At 40.6% G+C, this 20,772-nt stretch overlaps 1 protein-coding gene across 4 annotated transcripts in view; it reads right to left on the bottom strand.

Moving 5' to 3' along the window:
- The window catches only part of LOC121079464, a 37,278-nt gene that overhangs the window by 13,544 nt on the left and 2,962 nt on the right, over positions 1-20,772 (bottom strand). For 2 of the 4 annotated variants that reach the window (XM_040576798.1, XM_040576801.1), the window contains exon 2: positions 5,664-6,658. In XM_040576798.1, coding sequence (XP_040432732.1) covers positions 5,664-6,658 — 995 coding nt within the window. Of the gene's footprint in view, positions 1-5,663; positions 6,659-9,943; positions 10,273-15,084; positions 15,168-20,772 lie in introns of those variants that run through there. The other 2 variants (XM_040576800.1, XM_040576802.1) reach the window with 2 other exon arrangements.

The raw sequence follows: 20,772 nt of genomic DNA, 5'->3' as shown, positions 1-20,772 counted from the left end.
AACTGCTATGGCAGATGGTTACCAGCTAAATGTGCCTGTTGGGATGAAGGGAAACAATCATGTTCTTAACAATTTTTTTTTTTTTTTTAAGTTTTACTAAATCCAACATTATGAAACAACTAGTGTTATTTACATTTTGGATGAGTAAGATGTAAACATGTCATGAAGAAAGGCTGAACATAATCATGACTGAAGCAAGTATATTTTATTTTGGTGTACAGCAGTTCTTCATGGGACAGTGCAGAAACACACAGGAGTGTTAATATATGATGTGACCTGTGTTACTATTTTTCCTTACTAACTGTGCTGTTGGCTGGCATATTTCCTCTAGCTTGCTTCCGTACAAGGTTTGTGGTGGTGTCTTTTAAATGATGTGCTGAAGTCAAGATTTCAAGTTTTCAGGCACCATTTCATTATTGCTTCTCTCTAAGACTTGGGGGCTGAGAGGCCACCTGATGAGTCTGGCCAGGAGTCAGCATCTGCTCCATCTCAGGCATAAGGTTTCATTCCTTCACCATATCATTGGAACTCTTTAAAAAAATGCTTATTGACTGGCAACTGAAATGATAGAGGGGAAAAAAAGCATGATGTGTCGCCAGGACTATTCCTAATGAATATGGAGGAGACTACAGAAAGACGAGAGCAAGTCTGCATTTCAGACTTTAATTCAGAAGGACTCCAGATGGATAGCTGTTACTCCAGGAAGCAAGATCACATCAACTGCCACATGGGCTTTGCCACGGTATGCAGGGCTGCCTTAACTCAGTGGTTTGGGGAGAGGGAGCAGCGAGAGATTTCTAAGAAGTGGTGTTTCCTAATTGGAGGATCAAGATCAAGCCAAGCAGGAAATACTCATGAGTAGAACATGCATATGTAAATATGCCCCCCACACACACATGCGCGCACACACCAGAAGTTCTTATTAGCCACCAGAACTGTTTAAGCAGGAGAGACTGAGTAAAACATGACCCAAAATAATGAATTAGCATAGTGGTCAAGGCATTCAGGTAGATAGTGTGAGAACTATGTGCAGTTTCCTGCTTTTTCCATATCACGTTCATATTTTCTTCTCTTACCATATTCCTACACTTTCCTGCTAAAGCTCATTTACTCAAATCTCAGAATCATAAATATTCTTGTTTCAAACAACTGGTGTGTTACAAACATTTATTGAAATATTACCACCTAAGGACTGAAGACCAAAAACGGAATGTTCTCTTTTCAGAAAAATAAATAAATTAGCACATATTTCTTCCACACTGAACACTGGGCCTTGTCAACCCAGACTTGTTAGTAAACTGGATGGTCTCACTTCCGAGTTTATTTGAACTCTTAATGTGACAAACAAGATGCTCAAATTCTTGGAAACATGACTGAAAATGTGTTCCTCTGAGTCCTACATACAGATGTCCCATTTAGAAGATATTCACATTCGCTGGGACAAAGCTGAAAAGATGAAATATCCATTATAAAAGTCTCAGCAGCTGACAATTGATAAACTAGGATAAACAGTGCAAGTTCTGCACTAAGAAATGTCAATATCTTACACTGATCTGGTTCTTTTCCATTTTTTATAAATGTGCTTTACAATATTTAGCAGGCACCATAGCTACTTGAAAGCCATATTGCAGTTTGGCAGAATGAACCAGAGGGACAGTAAGGTGTTGCCAGTTTTCCAGAAAACATCAGTTTTCTGTGCAAGGACAGTAGAAGAAGGGAGAATAGGAGAGGGAAGAGTCCTGTTCCTCCCAAGGTTTAAATTAGGATAGCAAAGTGTAACTGCTTGAAATATCCCCTATTTAACTTCTTCCTTTATCATGCTTTGGGTATTGAGTGTCTTATTTCCACTGAACAGTTTGATTTACTGTCAAAAACTAACACACACCAAGGCTAAGGATTTCTAGATTTGGCCAACAAAAAGTTCTGGTGGAAACTTGAGATTTTTTTCTTTCTATTCAGAGCTGCAGCTAAAGTGCCTGGAGAGATGCTCTAATTTGCAAGACTTGAGCCAGTGGTCTTCCTTTAGTTCTCTCTCCAGCTGCACTGCACCTCCCATGGCATGCTGCAGTGCCTGGCCAACAAGTAGATCCGTGATTTAGATCAGTGCATAGCTCGTGCATATAAAATACCCAATGTGCAAATATAACAGTTTTCATCATTTAAAAGAGGGTACGTTTTTTTAAAAGCTGCTTAAACCTTCCCAAGTAAACCAAAAATTTAAGTCTGTTGAAAGCTTTGAGAAAATTGCCCTGTGCTCTCCAGCAGGCAGCTCCTTCTATGTCCAGCCATCTTATGTTTCTAACTAAACTAGCCTCTTGTAGAGAGACAGGAGCAGAGGATACAGCTACAAACAGGCAGGGTGGGGTTTCTGGGTTGTACTTAGTATGAGGATGGCAGAGAAAAGCTCTGGTTTTAGCCCAGAAGCAACTAGGATCCTCTAGGAGGGTGTCATAGGAGGAAGGAGAAGTTCCATCCCCAGGTGAAGATCAGGCTGCAGGCAGGGCAGCTTGTATGGAGTGAAATGACAGCACATGACAACTTGATGAAATAGCTGTACGTGTAGACGGGTTGTAATTGGAAACAGGTCACTGGCAGGCTATGCAGATGTAATATGCAGTTGCAATCCATGGATTGCAACCATTGAGCAAAAGTCTGGCTGCACTGGACAGGATTAAAATTAAATAAGGTAGATGTGTCTCTTGGTTTTGGGGCTTGGGAAAGAAAATAAAAAATATCCCCTTGCTTGAGCCAGGCCTCATGGCCAAAAGTAATTAGAATTATTGGCCAACTAACAACTGAAGCTTTCATTTCCTCCCCAAACAGCAAACAAAAGCTGCAGTGTGGCGGAGACTTGGAGTTTCCCCAGAGAGCTTTGCCCTGGCTGAATGCAATGAGCCTGAGCAGACACTGCTGACGACTTGGTGCATCGGAGTGGCAGTAGTTGCCAAGCCTGGCCTGGGCCATTTCTAACCCTGGCAAAGCTAACCCCCTGCTACTTTTAGCTGAGCAAGAGCAGCAGATAGAAATGGTAGAATCGCAGCTAAATGCCAATGTGGTACCAGAGGAGCAAGCAGAGCACGAAGAGAAGTGAAAGGCAAGTTTACGGGGCAAAGAGCTTGTGGGTTACTCTTGGCATCTCCTTTGCAATGGCATATTCCAGCCAGGGCAAGTACTGTCATGCCTCAGAGAGCTGGTCGCATTTCTGAATGTGTTGTGTTATTAAAGCATCTTCACTTCTTCCCTCAGCCCACCCCTTGCAGTCTTGACATTTTGGCAATGAGGACAAGCTATGGCTAAAACACTTCTGACACCTGATTTCAAGCCCCTATTTAGGGCAAGAAGCATAAAATAGAGCTTGGTGGTCTCAAACTGAAAGAAGGTTAGATGTGCTTAATGGTCTCTGCAGCCTTATTCTAAGCTTTGTTTTTAAAAAAAAAAAACAACAAAACCTCCACAGCTGGAAAGTGTAGGCGAGCTCCAACCAGCGCCAGTGGTGCTGGGGCCAGAGACAAATATCCTTAAAGCAGTTAGGGCAGGAAAGAGCAAAAAAGAATTTTCCAGTGCAGCCTAAGTGATGTGCTCGGCACAGGTCATGGCATTGTTTCCACACCACAGATCTCACAGGGCTTAAGTCTAACAAGAAATAAAAGTATATTGTAATCAAGGCCTCCCTGGAATACTGTGCAGGGAACATAGGCAGCTGGCATAGCAAAGAGCCTTTCACAAGACTAAAGGACTAGGGATAGTTCTCTCTATATACAGTCAATATCTGACAGATACTTTCCTTCCTTCCTTTTTTTTTTTTTTTGCAAGATGTCCTCAGTGACCAGAACATATAACATTTGGGGGGGAAGCATTAAGTTTTCTCTGTCAGTCAACCATAGAACATTACTATGTTTTGTAAATATCTGACAAGCAAAAAGCCAAATCGTACATGTGAGCAGCATGCCCTGACTTTCTGAGCAGACTGCACAGCACAAATTACAGACAGTGGAATCTCACATTGAGTATTATTCAAACCAAAGTAAATCAGCTTCATGGATAGCTGCAGTGAAATTAAATAGGGAAAATGGAGCAAGAACAGCCTACTCAACATGTGTATTAGCAAGACTGCTGCCATAGCAAAGGCAGCATGTTTCTGCCGCTTTTGAAGTTTGGCAAGGGTATAAAAATGAAGTATTTAGTATCTGGAAGACATTTTCCACCAGACGTTTTCCTTTAGAGCTAGCAAAAAAACTGTGGTCTAAATTAGTATTCTGCAAGCTCTTTAAAAAGGAAAAAGGTTAGTTAGATGTAACACATGCAAGTTTAACTCTTGCAACTATGAAAAGCCCAGACCCTGAAGGCAGGAATTTCTATATACAGCAAGGGAGATTATATTTAAGCTCCACCACCTTGCCCACATTTTCTCATTCTCAGTACAGTGATGGCCTATATTTTGTATTTATTCAGCACAGCTAGAAACGCAGCCTCCAAAAGGACAAGGAAAACAAATTTCCTTTATCAAACCAACCTCAGCTACTAGAAGTTGCTGGGCCATCCTGAGAACTTTTGTGTTGGAGGATCCAAAATACTTGAGGTAGAGGATACAGGAAGAGGGGACAGACCAGTTGAATGCTGTCACTGTGAACAAATGCTATTACTAATACCTAGGCACTCCAGCAGAGCCCTACAAGGGGCAGTATTTGTTTCAGTTTGCCTGATGCTTCCATTGCAGTCAAAATATTTGAAAAAAATACTGTTTGTTTTGACAAAAACCTGGGGAGCTTGTGCTTTGTTTTGAACTTGTCGGAAGGAGAAAAAAAAAAAAAGCAATGTTTTTACAGAAATGTTTTCACTAGAGTTAGTAAGAAAAATGCAAACGTGCTGGGGGGTGGAGAAGCTTTCTCCTGATAGATATATCAGGAGAAAACAAATAAAAGCAATTGACTGGAGAGGACTGCTTTCATCACTGGCTGGTTTTAGCTGTTTAACTGGTTAGCATCAGAACCTGGAAACCAGCCACCCAGGCTAACCTTCAGCTCACTTGGCCAAGTCATTTCAGATGACCTTTGTGGACAGGCACAGATACCACAGCACAGCTCATGGCTCTTCCCCTAGCAGTGACTGGGATGTGTAGGTAACTGCTTACCTCATGAGGTGCATTAGAATTTCAAAGTTTCAGAGTTGCTTGAATAAAATTTGCTTCCAATTGGAAAATGCTAGTTAATGTAGGTAACCACATGTTAATTCCAAGTGGAAGTATTTTAGTTGCTATTTACTTTTCTGCAGAGTGTTAATGTGCAGTGCTCGGCCTGCTTGGGATGCTCAGGAAAAGGTGATCTCTCTGTTCTGCATTTGTCCCCAGTGCACCTAGTGTCCCAAAACTGAGAAACAGGTAGCAAAAGCAAATAATGACCAAGAAAGTCCTCACTCTCCAGGTGTTTCTGCAGGAAAAATAAAATAGATTGGAGGCAGTGGAGCTGTAGATCTGGGAAAGAAAACTGTGGAGCATGTGGCCGGAATAGAATCTGGCTTTGATTTCCTCTATAGCCACACACTAATGTACTTAAAGGACAGCAAGCATTAGAAGAGCAAAGGAAATGTGTATTTGTTTTCTGGTCTTTCCCATCATGTACAGATAATGTCACATGCTTCAAAGGCTCAGACATGCATCATCTTACCTGCAAGCTATGCAGAGGGCAGAGAACAAAGCCAGTGCAAAGAAGACGATCCCTGTTAAAATTGCCAGCATCATCATGTTTTCCTTTCTTTCCTGCCTCACAGCATCTACAGTGTTGGGTTCAGTGATGTTCTTGTATTCAAAGAGCATTGCAAAACCTCGTCCCCGGTCAGTGGTGGTAATTAGCTCCATGATAACCTCAACCATTTCCAGAGATGAACCAAAGACCATGGTCTTGTTTAAAGGTGAATTTGGTCCACAGAAGCGAGAGGAAAATGTGATGAGATCAGAAACATACAATACATCATGGGGACAGACATCCACTGCTGACTGTGGGCTGGAGGAGATTTCCACTGGCAGTACTGTTGTGGGGAGAGTCCAGCTCTCTCCCAAAACTTCATCTCTCTCACTAGCAGCTAGGCGGGCAAGCAAAATTTTGCCTTTCAAATCTTCCTCTGTTTCTTGGTCACTGATATTTTGTCTCTGCATCGTGGCACCACTCACCACAGAGAATGGCAGTTCTTCTGTTTGGGTCTTGGTGATCGCTTTGGGTTCCTTCATCTGTTTAGACTGGTTTTCTTCAGATGCTTGTTTGGCTTCATCTTTCTTTGAGGCAGCTCCTGGAAATTGTTCCAGGTGACCAGAAAGCTCTTTTAACTGATCTCCTGTGCTGCTCAGATTCTGAGCCACCTTCGACATCCAGGTCTGGAGAGAGGATTCTGTGGTATGGAGAGCGAAGTCCAGGTTTTCCTCAGGAGGGGGCATGTCCTTACTTTCCGTTACAGCAGGGGCTGAAAAGCCATCCCAGGAGGGTGGAGTTTCGCTAGAGCTTTCAAAAATGTCAAAGTCAAAAATTTCCAAAATGAGATGGGTTCTCATGGGAATGAAAAATTGCCAAACGCAGTGCGTCCCTGGGTAGTAGTTGTTTGGAAAACCTGGTGATAAAATCAGGCCTCTTTCCATCGATTCCACAACCGCACCACAGGAATAATATACCTGGGAAATTAAACAAATAAGCTTACATCTTGCCAGAGACAATATACAGGATGCAGCCTCCTAGACCTACTGAAGGTCCTATCCTTCCCCTTTAGCGACTGGTATAAGAGCCTCAAGAAATGGGAATTCATTAAGCTCATAAAAGTCTGTCTTCTACTTTCACATTTAGATCATTTATCTCTCATATGGACAGCCATTCTTAAAGACCGTGCAAGTGTATATGGAATAATCAACCTCTGCAGAAATGTAATCTAGATAAGTAATTAATTTCCATTCCTTTTTCTATTACCGATCATAATACCATCAATTTCTGCTTTTGGCTAAGAGGTGTTCCCAGATTATTGATTACTGAATACTTTATTTGCTGACATACAATTTTTTCACCACACAAATGTGTTATCCTAAATGGCTTGTTGTGTGTTAAAAATCTTAAGAAGCTAAAGAAAAACTGTCACCACAGTATCTTGAACTCTGTGTTATTTTCATTACAAAACTATTTTTTCAAATGTAAAAAGGCCCTTGCAGTGATGATTACGCATGATTCATGCAACCAACTCATCCTCTGTTTCAAAGGCATTGTCTTATTTACTTCAATAAGCAGTAAAATTTAGGTGGTTGTTACTGGGTAAATTGTCCTTCAAATGCAAAGCCTCTCAAAATAGTGATAGCAGATTCCAGCTCTCACTAACAAACTAGCAATCAACATGCATTTTGTGTAACAGTGATAGTCCCACATGAAATTTGTTATTTCTTCTTTCTCCATAAATAGTCTTCACAGTCCAAAGAGGACTCTCCATAAATGGTTGTGCTACCTACCATTTTGCTTGTTCTCTAAAGGTGTATGAGGCTGTTTTCCGTATATCATATTTACAATGACCTTCTCCCAAAGATGCTCTCAGAGCCTTTTTTCAAGATTCTTTCATAAATTTGGAGAGCAGAGAGCCCTGTCTCTGCCTTGGGCAATTGCTTTTGAAAAGGAGAAATAATAAGTCAGAAGTACTTAGGTCACAAGCCTTATCTAGGGTCATGTGTTTACTAGCATTAATTGGAAGAGAAAGGGAAGGCTTTGGGGGTTTGTTTTTCTTTTTTATTATTATTATTGGAAATGACTAGTCGTCTTGGTCTGTTATCTATTTAAGCACAAAGGAAGTTTGGCAGTAGAACAAACAAAGCTTATGAGGTCCATATAAAGCCACAAAGATCAAAATACTCAATTTTTTTTTCTCCTGCTCCTTTCCTTTGGCCCATATTGAAATGGAAAGAAAAAAAATGCAATGCCAAATGTTAAAAGCCCTTAAGTAAAAACAAAAAGCCAGACCTGTTCTGCAAGGCATGAACTTTGTTTTCCAGCAGGTGCTTTTCATATTCAGATTAATTTCAGGGTAGATGTCAGGGTGGCAATAAAAAAGGACCAAAACAGCAAAGTGGGTAGAAATTGTTTTCCATACTACAGATTGAAATCCAATCTTTGACTTTTAAAAGTGTCACTTAAATCAAAGGTTGTGCTAATTATAGTGGAATAAACTACGGGCTTCTAATTTAAGGCACCTGGACTATGGCTTGAAGTCTCAAGTGGAAAAGAAACCGTATTCATGCATGCAGATCATATTATTTTCTGTGAACGCTTTAGGTGCCCCACAGCATGTAATGCCAAAATGGGTAAAGAGAAATTTACAGATCTTTCCTCTAGGAGGTAATTTGTTGTTGTTGTTCTGATCTAAATTAGTTAATTCATGGTAAAAATCCAGCTGAGAACAGCAAAACTTTGTCAATTTAGGAGGATATGAATCCTAACATTTAGTTTCACTTCCTAATTTACTTTAGAATTACAGATACATTTATTGTTGTTTGGGGGATTTTACTGAAAACTAGCTGATTTCCAGTGATTATACCCTTTCTTCTGTTAGGGAGAGGGTTACTCCTACACTAAGAAGAAAGAGGGCTTCTCTGTGACTTCCTTCTCTCCTGGAGTAGCAGTGCAGACATGCCTTTGTTCTCTGTCTCTTGAGCTCACTCTTAAATATTTGTATATCAAGAACCAACAAATAATGTCTAACTTTTCATTTAAAAGAAGTACCCAGTTTTGGAGCCAGAATGTGCACCAGAACTGCTGCTATTGAAAGGTACTCAAGGCTGTAGGAGGATTACACATCAGCCCAAACTTCCTTAATTAGCAGTGATTGAGGGTTGAGATTTTATTTTGAGAAATATGTGAACTGACCTAGTTGTCTTTTTTCAGATACTGAGAAGGCAGTTGGAAGCATTCACAGCCCCACCTCTACTACCAGAAGACTTTGTTAACACCCAAAAGCAGCAGTCATCAGCTCAGTGGATGTTGTGTGATTAATCAATGAAGTGTTGAATGGGTAAGTGCATTCCTATAAATCCCTCGCCCCCACTCTCAAGAGACGTTCGTATTCCTGCCTTCATTTTCACTTGAATCTGTCATCATTTGGAAACTCTGTGCATGTCCATGGAGCCTCAGTGTCAGGCTCAGATGCTTTTTGTTCACCTGCAAGACATGTGGTTGCCAGTCAGCAGCAATATTTAGTTGAATCCCAACAGGTACCCTGTGTCCACAGACCTAGGGATGGTGGATTTGTGCAACACATGCGTTCCAGAAATATGGCTGAAAGGTCATGGCAATAGGGCAATTTTTCATTTATTATGGCTTGGGAGACTGAAAACCTTCAAGATTTGTTTGGAGAACAGGAAAAAAAATACACAAGGGACAGGAAATGCAAGACAGATCTGCAAGGGAGAGGGGGGGAGGATTTCTGATGAGTTTATAATCCACAACTGAATTACTGACAAAACTGTTTAGTTCGTTTACATCATCCATTATGAAGGCTGAATTTCATCAATTAAACACAGATGTTACCTTCCGCAGCAAGTTATAAATTCACAGGCTTTTGACAGAGGCATGCAAAAAATTTGGCACATTTTTTAATCTTTGCAAATGATAGGTTGTTTTTTTAAAAAGCAACAGTTGATATATGCCTACACCAATTAGGCCAGTTATGAAAAGGGTGGGGATTTATTTATTTTTCCAATTTTTTATCTGTTCAGAAGATAAGCCCCTGAGTTTGTTGATGAGACGCACATCAAACTCATGTGGGTTCAGAAGGGACCTATTCAGAGGAACATTTTTTTTGGCAGGCAGCAATGGTTGCAGTTTTCAAGCATACAAAGGGGTGTGATTGGCAATGGTTAATGTACTGATACATGAAATACAGTGGCTTGCCAGAGGAAATCTTAAGGTGTGAGGAATGGATAGGTGATTACCAGGCAGGAGGGTCTTGCAAAAAGCCACGAATGTGGCAGCTTGCCCACAAGAGCTCTTCAGTGGTGGGTACCGGCCTCAGCCCAAACCACTAGAAGCAGGCAAGGCTCAGTTTTTCAAGCTTCTCTGGCTTGCCTCCAAGAGAGGAATGCTTCAGGCATGAGGTGGTGCTGGGAGCCCAGAGAGAATGTGGGGAGGATGCCGTTACATGTAGCTGGTAGGAGAAGGTGACACGGCCGTGCAGTTTAGCTTGTAAAGACATATGCCCTGCTGAAGAGGAGACAAAGTGATGCAAGGTCCTGGTTAGGGAAACCCTCAGCCCATTTGTGTTCATAGCTTTTGTTGAAGCCCTGAGTGCAGTGGTGATACATTTTCTTCATTCATGTTAATGCTGGTTATGAGGAGCTGCTGTTCACAGCATCCTGGAGGACGCTGTCCTGCCTGCATAGTCCCAAAGACTGTTTATTTTTGAAGTGTTTATCTCCAAGAAGGGGAAGGAGGACGTCCTGTCTTGATGTTTGTTATTTGTGAGCACAATCTCAGATTCTCTGGCTTGAGACCTGTCCAGTGTAGTTTGTTTTCTTTTACAACATACCCAAGAAATATCAAGTTATCTTGGTGTGTACACAGAGCCAGAGTGAAAGCCTCAGCAGACCAAACTGGAGACATACAGTGGAGCCACTAAATTTCTAAGACAACCTCAGGGGCCAAGATGCACACTTGATAGAGAATACCCAGTTTCAGGTGTGTGGGGAAAAGATGTGCAAAGATCATAACCCACTCCTCCCTCATTCATGCATTATGCACATCTCAGCTTCTGTGCATTTCTCACATGTATTTCCAGTTTTAGGCGTACTTAAAAATGTCACTTCCACTTCTTTTTAGAAATGCCAGAGAAGGAATAATCAACTACACTTCAAGCTGACTGAACTTTTAAGAGCTGCCGCATTTATTAGTGTCTTCAGAAACAGACGTGTGTTATCTCCTTATCCAAGTTAAAGGGCTTTTAGGTCTTTGTTTGAAGGCTGTACTAGAAAGATTTAATATTAGAGTAATGAGTGAAGATGAGGATAGAACTTGTTTATGCAGACCTTAGGCCCTTAAAGACGACCACTCTGAAGTCAAAATGTTTGGTTATGATCCTGTGCTTGTGACCACAAGGTTCTTTTATGTTTTGTCCTTTCCTGTAAAGTATACCCACTAAATAGATGATACATCACTGATTACGGGTTTTTTTGTGTGGTTTTTTTTTTTTTTGGGGGGTAGTAAAAAGAGAACCCTTCTCCAGGTAGATTTTTTGCTTTGTTTATAAAACAGAGCCCCCTAATGTGTCGTGTCCCCCCCACCCCCCAAGGCTGCCTAGTAGCCTTATCTTGTCAGCTTACAGTCAACTGTACACCAAATGCAGAGAGATGCAATTAGATGTTGGACAGAAATGGATGCGGTCTTAGAATACAAGACTGTTCAGTCTGGATAGTTAAATTTAGCCATCTGAACTCACCATAGTATTGGTGGGGTGAAAATCCAGGAAGCTTTATTTAGGATCCATCACCCCTCCAAAATTAAAAACATATAATGTGCACACATACGTGTATATGTGTGTTTCTTTCAAAGAGTTGGCAATGTTTTAAGACTACCTCATCAGCTCTTTCACATTTTATTCTGCCCCAGGGACCTCTTTAAAACCCTGGCTCAACTGATCTTTGCAATTGCTCTTAACATGCAGAGCTAGGTATGGTATCTCAGTTACTTGCCCCTCCAAGCACAAGAGGTTCATTCTGAGTTAAAGATCACTCAGACTCACTTGGATATTTGAACAGAGCCAACCACCTGGAATGAAATAGGTAGTGGCCTGAACTTTCATCCAGAGCAGAAAGAAAATGATTGAATTTAGGACTTAAAAAAGGAAAAAAAAAAAAAAAAAAGAAGAAGAAGAAGAAGAAGAGGGAAAGAGATCATTCCCCACTCCTAGCTAAAGTGGGGAGAAACAAAATATGGACAAGTCTTTACTTGCTGATGTGGTTGGAACTAGCTGAAAAGCTACCAGAAATACAATTCTTGTGGTTCCCAGCAGAAGGACCAAGTTCTCTTCTCACAGTATTTCCAAGTTACAGAAGTCTGAGCTTTTTGGATGCTCATCAAATACAGGATCTAAGGAAAGACTATCCGAAGAGTAAGATCTTAAACTAACAGACTGAAGTTTTATAAGTGACCACATTTACTTCACTAGCTGACTGATCTAGAGATCAAAGATGTTAGGGCTGTTTCCAAGGACAAAGTTAATCGGAGGTTTTATAAAATTAGCACTCTACATAATTTTGTATTTTCAGCTCATCTTATCATTAAAGGTTTATTTTCTTTCGTTAGAATGAACTAGATACAGCAGCAGCACATCAACTTATTTTTCCACCTGGCAGTACAGGAATTCCTGGAACTGCCTTGGAATCACCATTTTCCCCTCTGTCAAATTGCCTTTGCTGTTTAAAGCATGAGACAGCAGCAAAAAGAGAATCTCTCATCCTGTATTATGGCAACTCTTCAAGCATCTCTGGATGCTTGGAAATAGCATGCCTGGCAGCAGTAGATCAGGACATGGGATTGACAGAGCATAAAAAAATTGCTGGTAGCTTGCTTGAATTTAAGGAGTTGTCCCTGTCTCCTTTTTCCAGTCCTCAATGGTGACTTTTTTCAGAATGGTCCCCCAAAGAGTTCTCAATTTGGAGAGTGTTCTGTCTGGTGAGGGGTCTTGTTCTCTCCTTCCCAGTAGCCGTGTCCTGACACAAATCCATACACCAGCACACATAGTCTGTATTCTTGCCTTGTGCCCTGAGGAAATTCACATAAATGAGCACTGAACAGGCCTCAATTGTAGGACCCTGAAACCAGGCTGAGCATACATTTGCTTTTAATACATTTAATACAGAGCAGTTGCACTCCTGTTTTTAAACAAGGGTCTAATATTTCTTGAAGTGCGTGCAACCTGCTGGATTTAAGCAAAATCAAAACTACATCTTTTTTTAACAGATGTTCTGTTATTTCAGTAGTGGGTAACAGCAGTTCCACCACATGATTGTGATTATGGATGTGACATTTCCACTCTGCAAATCCCATTTCCAGGAAAGAACCCAACTCATCTTATATTACTACTTGGTGCACATTGGCCTGCTTTACAGGGCCCTGTTTTCATGCCTATCAACAAGTTTTCTACTGTTCTTAATGGCTGACAGGACATTCGAAGAGAACCAACATGCAGGTAGGAAGGGGAGGGGACTACGAAGGCCTGTAGCTGCAGGAGACAAGGAAAATAAAGTTTTGCTAGAAGGGAAGAGGTGGGAAGCAGGAATTCACTGCAGCAATTACAGCAAAATGCAAAGTCTGAATGAGACTTAAGACTTGGAGGCCCAAATGTACCTCAGACTGTAGGCATGCTATTTTCTCTTATTCTTCCCATATGTGACTTTGCCGCAGCTGAGCCCTAAAAATTTGCAAAAGATTGCTTGGAAGGTGCTGCTTTATTTCACAGGAGAACAGACAACCTTCTCCTCGCTTTGTGGGGAGGAAAAAAAAAAGGCAAGGATGTTAATGTTTGCATAAGCTTGGAAAGAGGCAAGTAGGCTTTGTCACGACGGAAAGAGAATGATGGGACTCAGGACATCCCCACCTGCTCCTGGGTCAGAGTGGCCAGCTCCTGGTGCCTGCCCATAGATGCAGCATTTCCTACGGCAGCATGCCAAACCGTTAGGCAGGCCATTGCCACAACAAATCTCTGTGAATCAAAGCAGCTGCAGAAGTGGCAGGAGAAGGTCAGCAATCTCATTAGAGGCAGGAGGCCCAGGCCCGCCAGCGACTGCAAGGTCCCAGCTTCACAGCTGCAGCATGTTTTGATACCTGGCCTCGAGCAGATTGCATAACTGTGCCATGAGGTCACCATCCCTCCTACTTGATCCTCTCTGAGAACAGGAGGTGGGGAAAAGGAGAGGAAAAAAAAAAAAAAGGGAAAGAAAACACAAAACCATGGGCATTCAGGCAACCACCAGACACAGCAACGCACTCCAGTTTCTGTGGAGAACAACAGACCTCCTCATTTAACTCCAGAGACGCAAGGCCTTTTTCTGCTTACAAAAAAATGCTTGTTCCCAGAGACACAACAAACAAGAACTGTTTTCCGAACAATCACCCATGGAACAGTACAGCTTTCCATAGCATGATCAGCAGTATACGCAGTCTGTGCATATATTGTAACTTGACATTTTGTACTTGCTTTCAGAGCAACCGGGGAAAAATCAGGTTGATGCTCTCCTTCTTTTGAGAGGTTTTCAGGTGAGAAGCAAAAGCAGTTTATCCTTTTTAGGCCAGAGATGCCAACCTTCACTGGAGTCATGTAGGGTGGGCAGAAATTTCTGCAGACATTTTGAAGATCCTTATGTAAGGTTATGAATGAAGATCACCCAGCTGTGGTCCTTGCCTCCTTCTAGACACAAAAGACAGAGACATTTCCTGCAGAGGGAAATTCATGGTCTTAACAGCCCTCTCAAAGAATATCTCTCCCTCTCAACTAAGGTGGAGACCTTAGGAGACTTACTGGCTAACTCAGTTTTCTAAAACTTCCTAGGTGAAACCTGCCAGAATACTTTCAGGATACTGAAAAGATAACAAAAATGATTCTTGTTCTTTTTCCCAACATCACAAATATGCAGAAGTTTTAGTTCTCCCCTTTACAGTTCTTTAATTAAGATTGATTTGGATTCACCTACAAGAAGTCTTGCAAGTTACGGCTATGTAAGTTTGGCTAAGCGAAGTTCTCTCTCTTTAGCCAGTTCTTTATTTGTTTTATATTTTTTTAACGGCTACCTCTATATAGGTATTTCTACTTTATATATGCTTCTACTATAGGTACTTCTGTTATTTGACAGTTTCCCAGGCTGAAGTTACTACCACAGGAGTACCCTGGTGTTTACTGATAACTCAGTACTTGCTGTATGCCAGGTGGAGAAGCACTTATGAAGTGGATAAAACATTAGTAGGAGTGTGAAATGCAGATAGAAATGCTCTGGAAGAGACCTAGGGCAAGGCATAGGACATTTCTTTTTTTTTTTTTTTTTCCTTTAATTTCATCAATACTCTTACATCTGGGTGCTCTTACTAGAGACCAAGTGCCAGGTCTTATTCTGAGCTCTTCATCCCTCACTCTGCAGCCCCACATTGCAAAATTCATGTTGTTCTTCTCATCTCAGCCTGAAAAAGAAAACACCCAGACTGCTTTTCTATGAAATTATTTGAAAAATGTATTTAAAATATGCAAATCCAGTGCTTGGAAAGACTCATTTGACTAGGTAGTCTTCCCTTGGGAACTACAACTATTACACTTGTGAGGTAGAACTGTGTCAGGTAGAAATCTGTCATTAGTATCTCAAATTTATCATGCTACGTTCATGCAACAAATGCAAGTGAGATGTGTCATTATGAAGACAGTCTGATCATTGTTTTCCTGCTCTCATCCCAACATTAGTTTTTATGGTTAAGGAAGCAAATGATATGTAAGATAACATCCACCAGGGAGTGCTAGAATTCATATCAACGACCAGCTTTTCCATGCAGACTTTTCAGGCTAATCCTTGAGTGGAAGTTCTAATTCTTGTGACTGGACACTCAACGGACATATAGAGTTCTTCCAATAGAAATGTAAGATACCATATCACATAAGATCCTATAACCATACAAAGCTTGTTCTTGTTTTATTTTCCTTCAGAAAATACTCTTATTCAAATATCTAAAACATAAATAAAAAAAAATAAAGCTTTAGAAAGAGAAATGAAATCATCATTTAGAGGCAAATGATCATGAATATAATGAGGAGCATCATAAATAAAAGTAACGCTGTATAATAAAGAGTTCAAGATGCTATGGCCATTTGCTTCAGGGCTTTAATAGGTCAGCATAGGTCTTTTTTCTTATAAAGCACGTTCTCATTAACAAGGTGTACACGACACACCATAGAAAAAAATAACAGTAAACGATAGAGTTGGTGGGAACTGACAGGGTGATGAAGGAGTTTCCAGAAGATCAATCTGGTTTTCATTTTCTATAAACTGAACAGGCCAAAGCAGCTCAAATTAAAGAGTAGAAAACATGGTCAGATTATGTCTGAACTGCTTGGTAACCAGACAAAACCTATAACAAAACAAAAGCTATAGCACTGCAGTAAAAGTTTGCTTTCAGAGTTCAATATAAAAGTCCATTCAACAAGCTATGTATGCGTTCATAGGAACCTGTGAAACTAGTGTTCCAAAATTAACTTTAAATATATAAACCTCCCAAATACTTGGGGGAGATTTAAATAAATCCATATGCAGCTTAGGTGCTCAAATATGCTTTGTTTTGTTTTGAGAGTACCAAAAACAGGAGAATGAGGAACTGGAAAGCAATCACAAGCAAATTTAGCTGGCCACTTCCCAGCAAACAAATTTTGATCTTTAAAAGCAAACAAAAAACCACACACATACATGTAAAGTTGCTTTGAAAAAAAAAAAAAAAAAAGCTGTTTGTTCTTGGATTTCCAGCTGCATGACCCTATTGTTTCATCCAGACACTTCAGATGTTCCACATGATGGAAGTCTATTGTACAAACATATGGAGAAGGAAACATTCCACATGTGAAAGCTAAAACCTGCTAATATCGCCACTAGCATGCTGAAAATCTTTAGGAACTGGTTTGATGTTTCAGTAAGTGTCACTAGCAGGTGAGAGGGCTTATGCAGAAGACATGGGTAGTGATCCTTAATAAGCAAATAAAGATAAACCTCCTCCCTTTCATGCAAAAAACTTGGAGTAAAAAATATTTGTAACTGAGTTGTTAAGCAAGCATTTGCTACAGCTGAGGCTGGCCGTTCAGAGGTCTGTTATGGTCTGAACACACACACACACTTGTCTTTGGATGGTATACAAACAGCAGCACCTATCTTCACCTCACTGTTTCAGGACTCATCTCCTCTTTTATGCTCTGAATAGGGAAATTTCTAAGACTCCTCCTTTGCCAGGATTTCAGAGAGCAGGATGCTTGTAAATTTTACTTTACTGCCTACGCATAAGGAGAGACCGTGAGGGCACAGCAGGGAGGGTGTGGGAGAACACAGAAAAAAGTATAACAGATACTGCAGCCAGAGGAAAACCTAAGGACTGGGTTTGTTGTTATAGGGTCTCAATCAGTGAGCAGTTTATTTTTCCAAATAAATCTGCTTTGCAGACATCCTTTCTTCTTCCCCATTCAAGTTTCAACCAGGAAGCCTGGAATAAGTTACTGTTGATTTCAGAGGCAAATCAAAGCGTTCAGCCTACTAAGCTCGCATTTAAAGTTAGTCTTGATGAGAAACTCCTTGGGGCCCTTGTATTCAAATAGTGAAGTCTGAGATTCACCTGAACTGCCCACCCATGCAGATCCATAATACAGGCAGGAAGATAAGCGGATGGGCAGCCTGGGCTTCAGGCCTTGGGTCTAATGGTATAGGCTCCATATTTTAAGTCAAATGTAGAAGCAAAAAACAACCTTTAATAAAATCCTAGTCACTCATGACGGGAGAATACTTACTATCCAAGACCAGGAGAGGGCTGGATTTAGGCAGAATAAGTGGATTGGATCTCCAGCAGGCACACCCACTTTGGAAAGGCTGAACAATAGTCTCTCTGGGATTTGGATTAGGTTGGAATTTCAGAGGCATTTCATCCCAGACCTCCTGTATTCGTGAATCTTTCCTTACTGGCATCCTTGGTACCTGGCCCTTGTTAATAGTCCTGCTATTACTTAACAGAATAATGAAACACGGTCACTACGGAATAGACCAGTGATCCGAAAGTCCCTCTTCAGACCTGACAGTAGTTCTGAATGGAGGCTTGGGCCAGCCCATTTTGTTGAGGTGGTTTGATGTTGCAACCTGGCTGCTAATATAAAGAAATTAGAAGAATAGAATAGTGGATGAAAATGAGATAGCACAGCAGGTTATGGCTTGTATGTGGCAAATTTGCTTTTGTTTTGCCACTTTGAACACCACCCACCCCTGCTTTATACTGAAGTGTAATGGTGCTGCCTGTACTCCCCCAGGACCAAGGATTTCATCTAATTTAATAGTTTCTGTAATTAGATATTTGTGAAACTCTGAAATCCTCTGATGAAAGGTGCTGTAAAAGTATTACCAACTCTTCTACCATGAAAGGACTCCACCCAAACCCAAATACAGATGTTGTCCTCAATGTACATCATTACTAATCCAAATCAGCAGTACTTATGGCCTGATTTAAATCCTCCTGAAGTCCAAGGTGACTTCTGTGGCTTTCAGTAAGGCCCCAAGAATTCTAGAAAGGAAATAAAGGCAAATCAGCCTTTTCTCCTCTCAAAATTGGGACCTTCTTTTCCACGGACAGGACCAAGACTATCTGAAGTGAAGCATAAGGCTATTTTCTGCTGAGGGCTTTTTAAGAGGAATTATAACATTCTTACATAGAGTCCAAGGACTAAGGCTGCCAGTAAGGCTCTTCTCAACTGTTGTATAATCATTCTACATATTAATGCAAGACCCTGTCCCAACTCCACTGTCTTCCTGCCATGGATTTGTACAAGTAAAAGAGGATTATTTTTTACATTTAGTAATTCTCATACTCGAGGAAGCACCTAAAATATCTTAAAACTTGGCTGGTGTTGTCATCTATATCTAACTATCAAGCTGGATATTGATAATTTAATATTGATAGACCTGAGATACCTGTGCATGGACTGAACTTGTAGTAATAATAATAGTGTGGAAAGGGAAGAGCTGCTACACCAGCTTTAGTCTAGCTAGCTACATACTGCTGTGTAGTCACTCTCTGGTACCAAACATGCCACACATTCTTTTAAGAAGAAGGGGAGGCAGGAAGAAAGACAGACAGAGGAACATTTTACCACCATTCCTGGTCTGTCATGCAAAGAAATAAATGAAGGGAAAGAGTAATTGTTTGCTGGTTACTACAGGAAAGTTTGTTAACTTTGTTAACTGGGTCTTTTTAAACCAGTGCAACAGGATTGTTTGCTTCAAGCTACTTAGATATTAAAGGAACAAAAATGATTTCAGTGTTTTCATCTAGGAGATGGCTGGCATCTCTAGTGGTACAGAATGCTTTTACCTCCTTCAGCATAAATATTACCCACATCATTCCAGCAAGCTGCTGCCACTGGCTCACTTCTCTTACCTTGGCTGCTGCTTCTATCACTGGCTTTGGCAAACAGGAGAACTATGGTTCAGCTCTACAAAGAGAGAGTCCCATGTGCTGTGCAGGACTCGAGGCCAGCCTCATCCATCTTCTCAGCTTTCAGCTTCTTCAGTGCTTCAGTAATTAGAATTATCAGGACTGAAACACTGTGGACATTATTGCTGCTTAGTGTGAAGTTAACAAGAGAGCCAGATTTACGACATTCTGGCCAGACAGAGAATTTATTAAAAAAAAAAAAAAAAAAGTTACAAATGATTGCCCAGTTCCATGGATACATACTCCAGAATCTTATTTTGCCAGAGACTCCACGTGAACTTTAGCCTCTAGGAGAAATCCGCCTGCATTTTTCTAATTGAAATACCAGTCAGACCAGTGGCGGGATGCAAACTAACATGCATGAAAAATAAAAGTTCAATGACCCAAATCAATTATGTTTTAAGGGCACTGCTCTGGACTCAGTAGGAAATATTTTAAACAGGCAAAAGAACTAAATAGGATCATTCATTGAACTGACCGGGAAATGAGACAGAAATTTGGTAAATAAGTTCAATGCAAGCCAGTTTTATGTACCAATTAATAGAAAGAAATAAAGGCAAAAAGAAAGAAAACAGATATTTCTTAGACTCCAATAGTGTTTCAGACTTCTACGTACTAAAATGAACAGTGCAATAAAACAAAACAATTCTCGTGCCTTCCTTGAGTACAGGTAGTATAACACAGTTTACTTCCAGACATAAAAAAAAAAAAAAAAAAGAGAGAGAAAAAAGCTGTTTATAGAAATCCTGAAACCATATCTTTATTAAAATAGGATGTCCCACAGCTCTTCTGTATAAAACAAAAATAATAATTCAAAGCAAGAGCACCTTCTGAAGATCAGAACAAGGTACTGTGGCTGGATTTTGATTTTTAAGCACACAGGCACAAGTTAAGGAGAAACAATGCTACTGCTTCAAGATATAAGAATATAGCTACTCTCCAAACTGGCCAAACATCCAAGCTTTTTGCACAGTACATATCTGCCAAGGTATATTGTAAACACAATAGGAAGCAGCTACAGCGATTAATCAAGATCTAAAGAAAATAGGAAAGACCTATCATTTTTCTTCTTCTGAAGCAAAAAGTACTTTCACAAACAGTGAAGAGATTAATAGACACTGAGCTTCTTGCCAGCAAAACTTTCAGGTTCTGTGAAGGTGCCTTATTTGTCTTGACTGGCTTAGGTTGTTGGGCCAGAAAGACAGTCTTGTGTGCACATACAGTGCTTTATAGTGACCTATAAAGCAAAACCTACCTGGACCTAAATATCCCATTAAAGTGTAACTAAAATAACCTCCACACCTGGCAGCTGGGATTGAAACCAGATGTGTAGCACATCTGGTAAAGAACCGGGCTGCTGCTGTCAGGCACTGAGCTGTCTGAGGGATGTACTTTTCTGTCCAGCAGTTGTTTGGAGAGACTTCATAAAGTTTATCTATATTGCCTCCACTTTTCTTAAGGCAGACATGGACCAGTAACATGCTCAGACCAATTGTACGTCAATTTTAAACATTTGATAATTTCCATGTCCTTCCCTCCCAATCAGAAGTGCATA

The sequence above is a fragment of the Cygnus olor genome, chromosome 17 (assembly GCF_009769625.2).
Source record: "Cygnus olor isolate bCygOlo1 chromosome 17, bCygOlo1.pri.v2, whole genome shotgun sequence".
Lineage (NCBI taxonomy): Eukaryota > Metazoa > Chordata > Aves > Anseriformes > Anatidae > Cygnus > Cygnus olor.
Note: the sequence above shows the minus strand (reverse complement) of the source record. Positions and strands in the feature narration are given on the sequence as shown.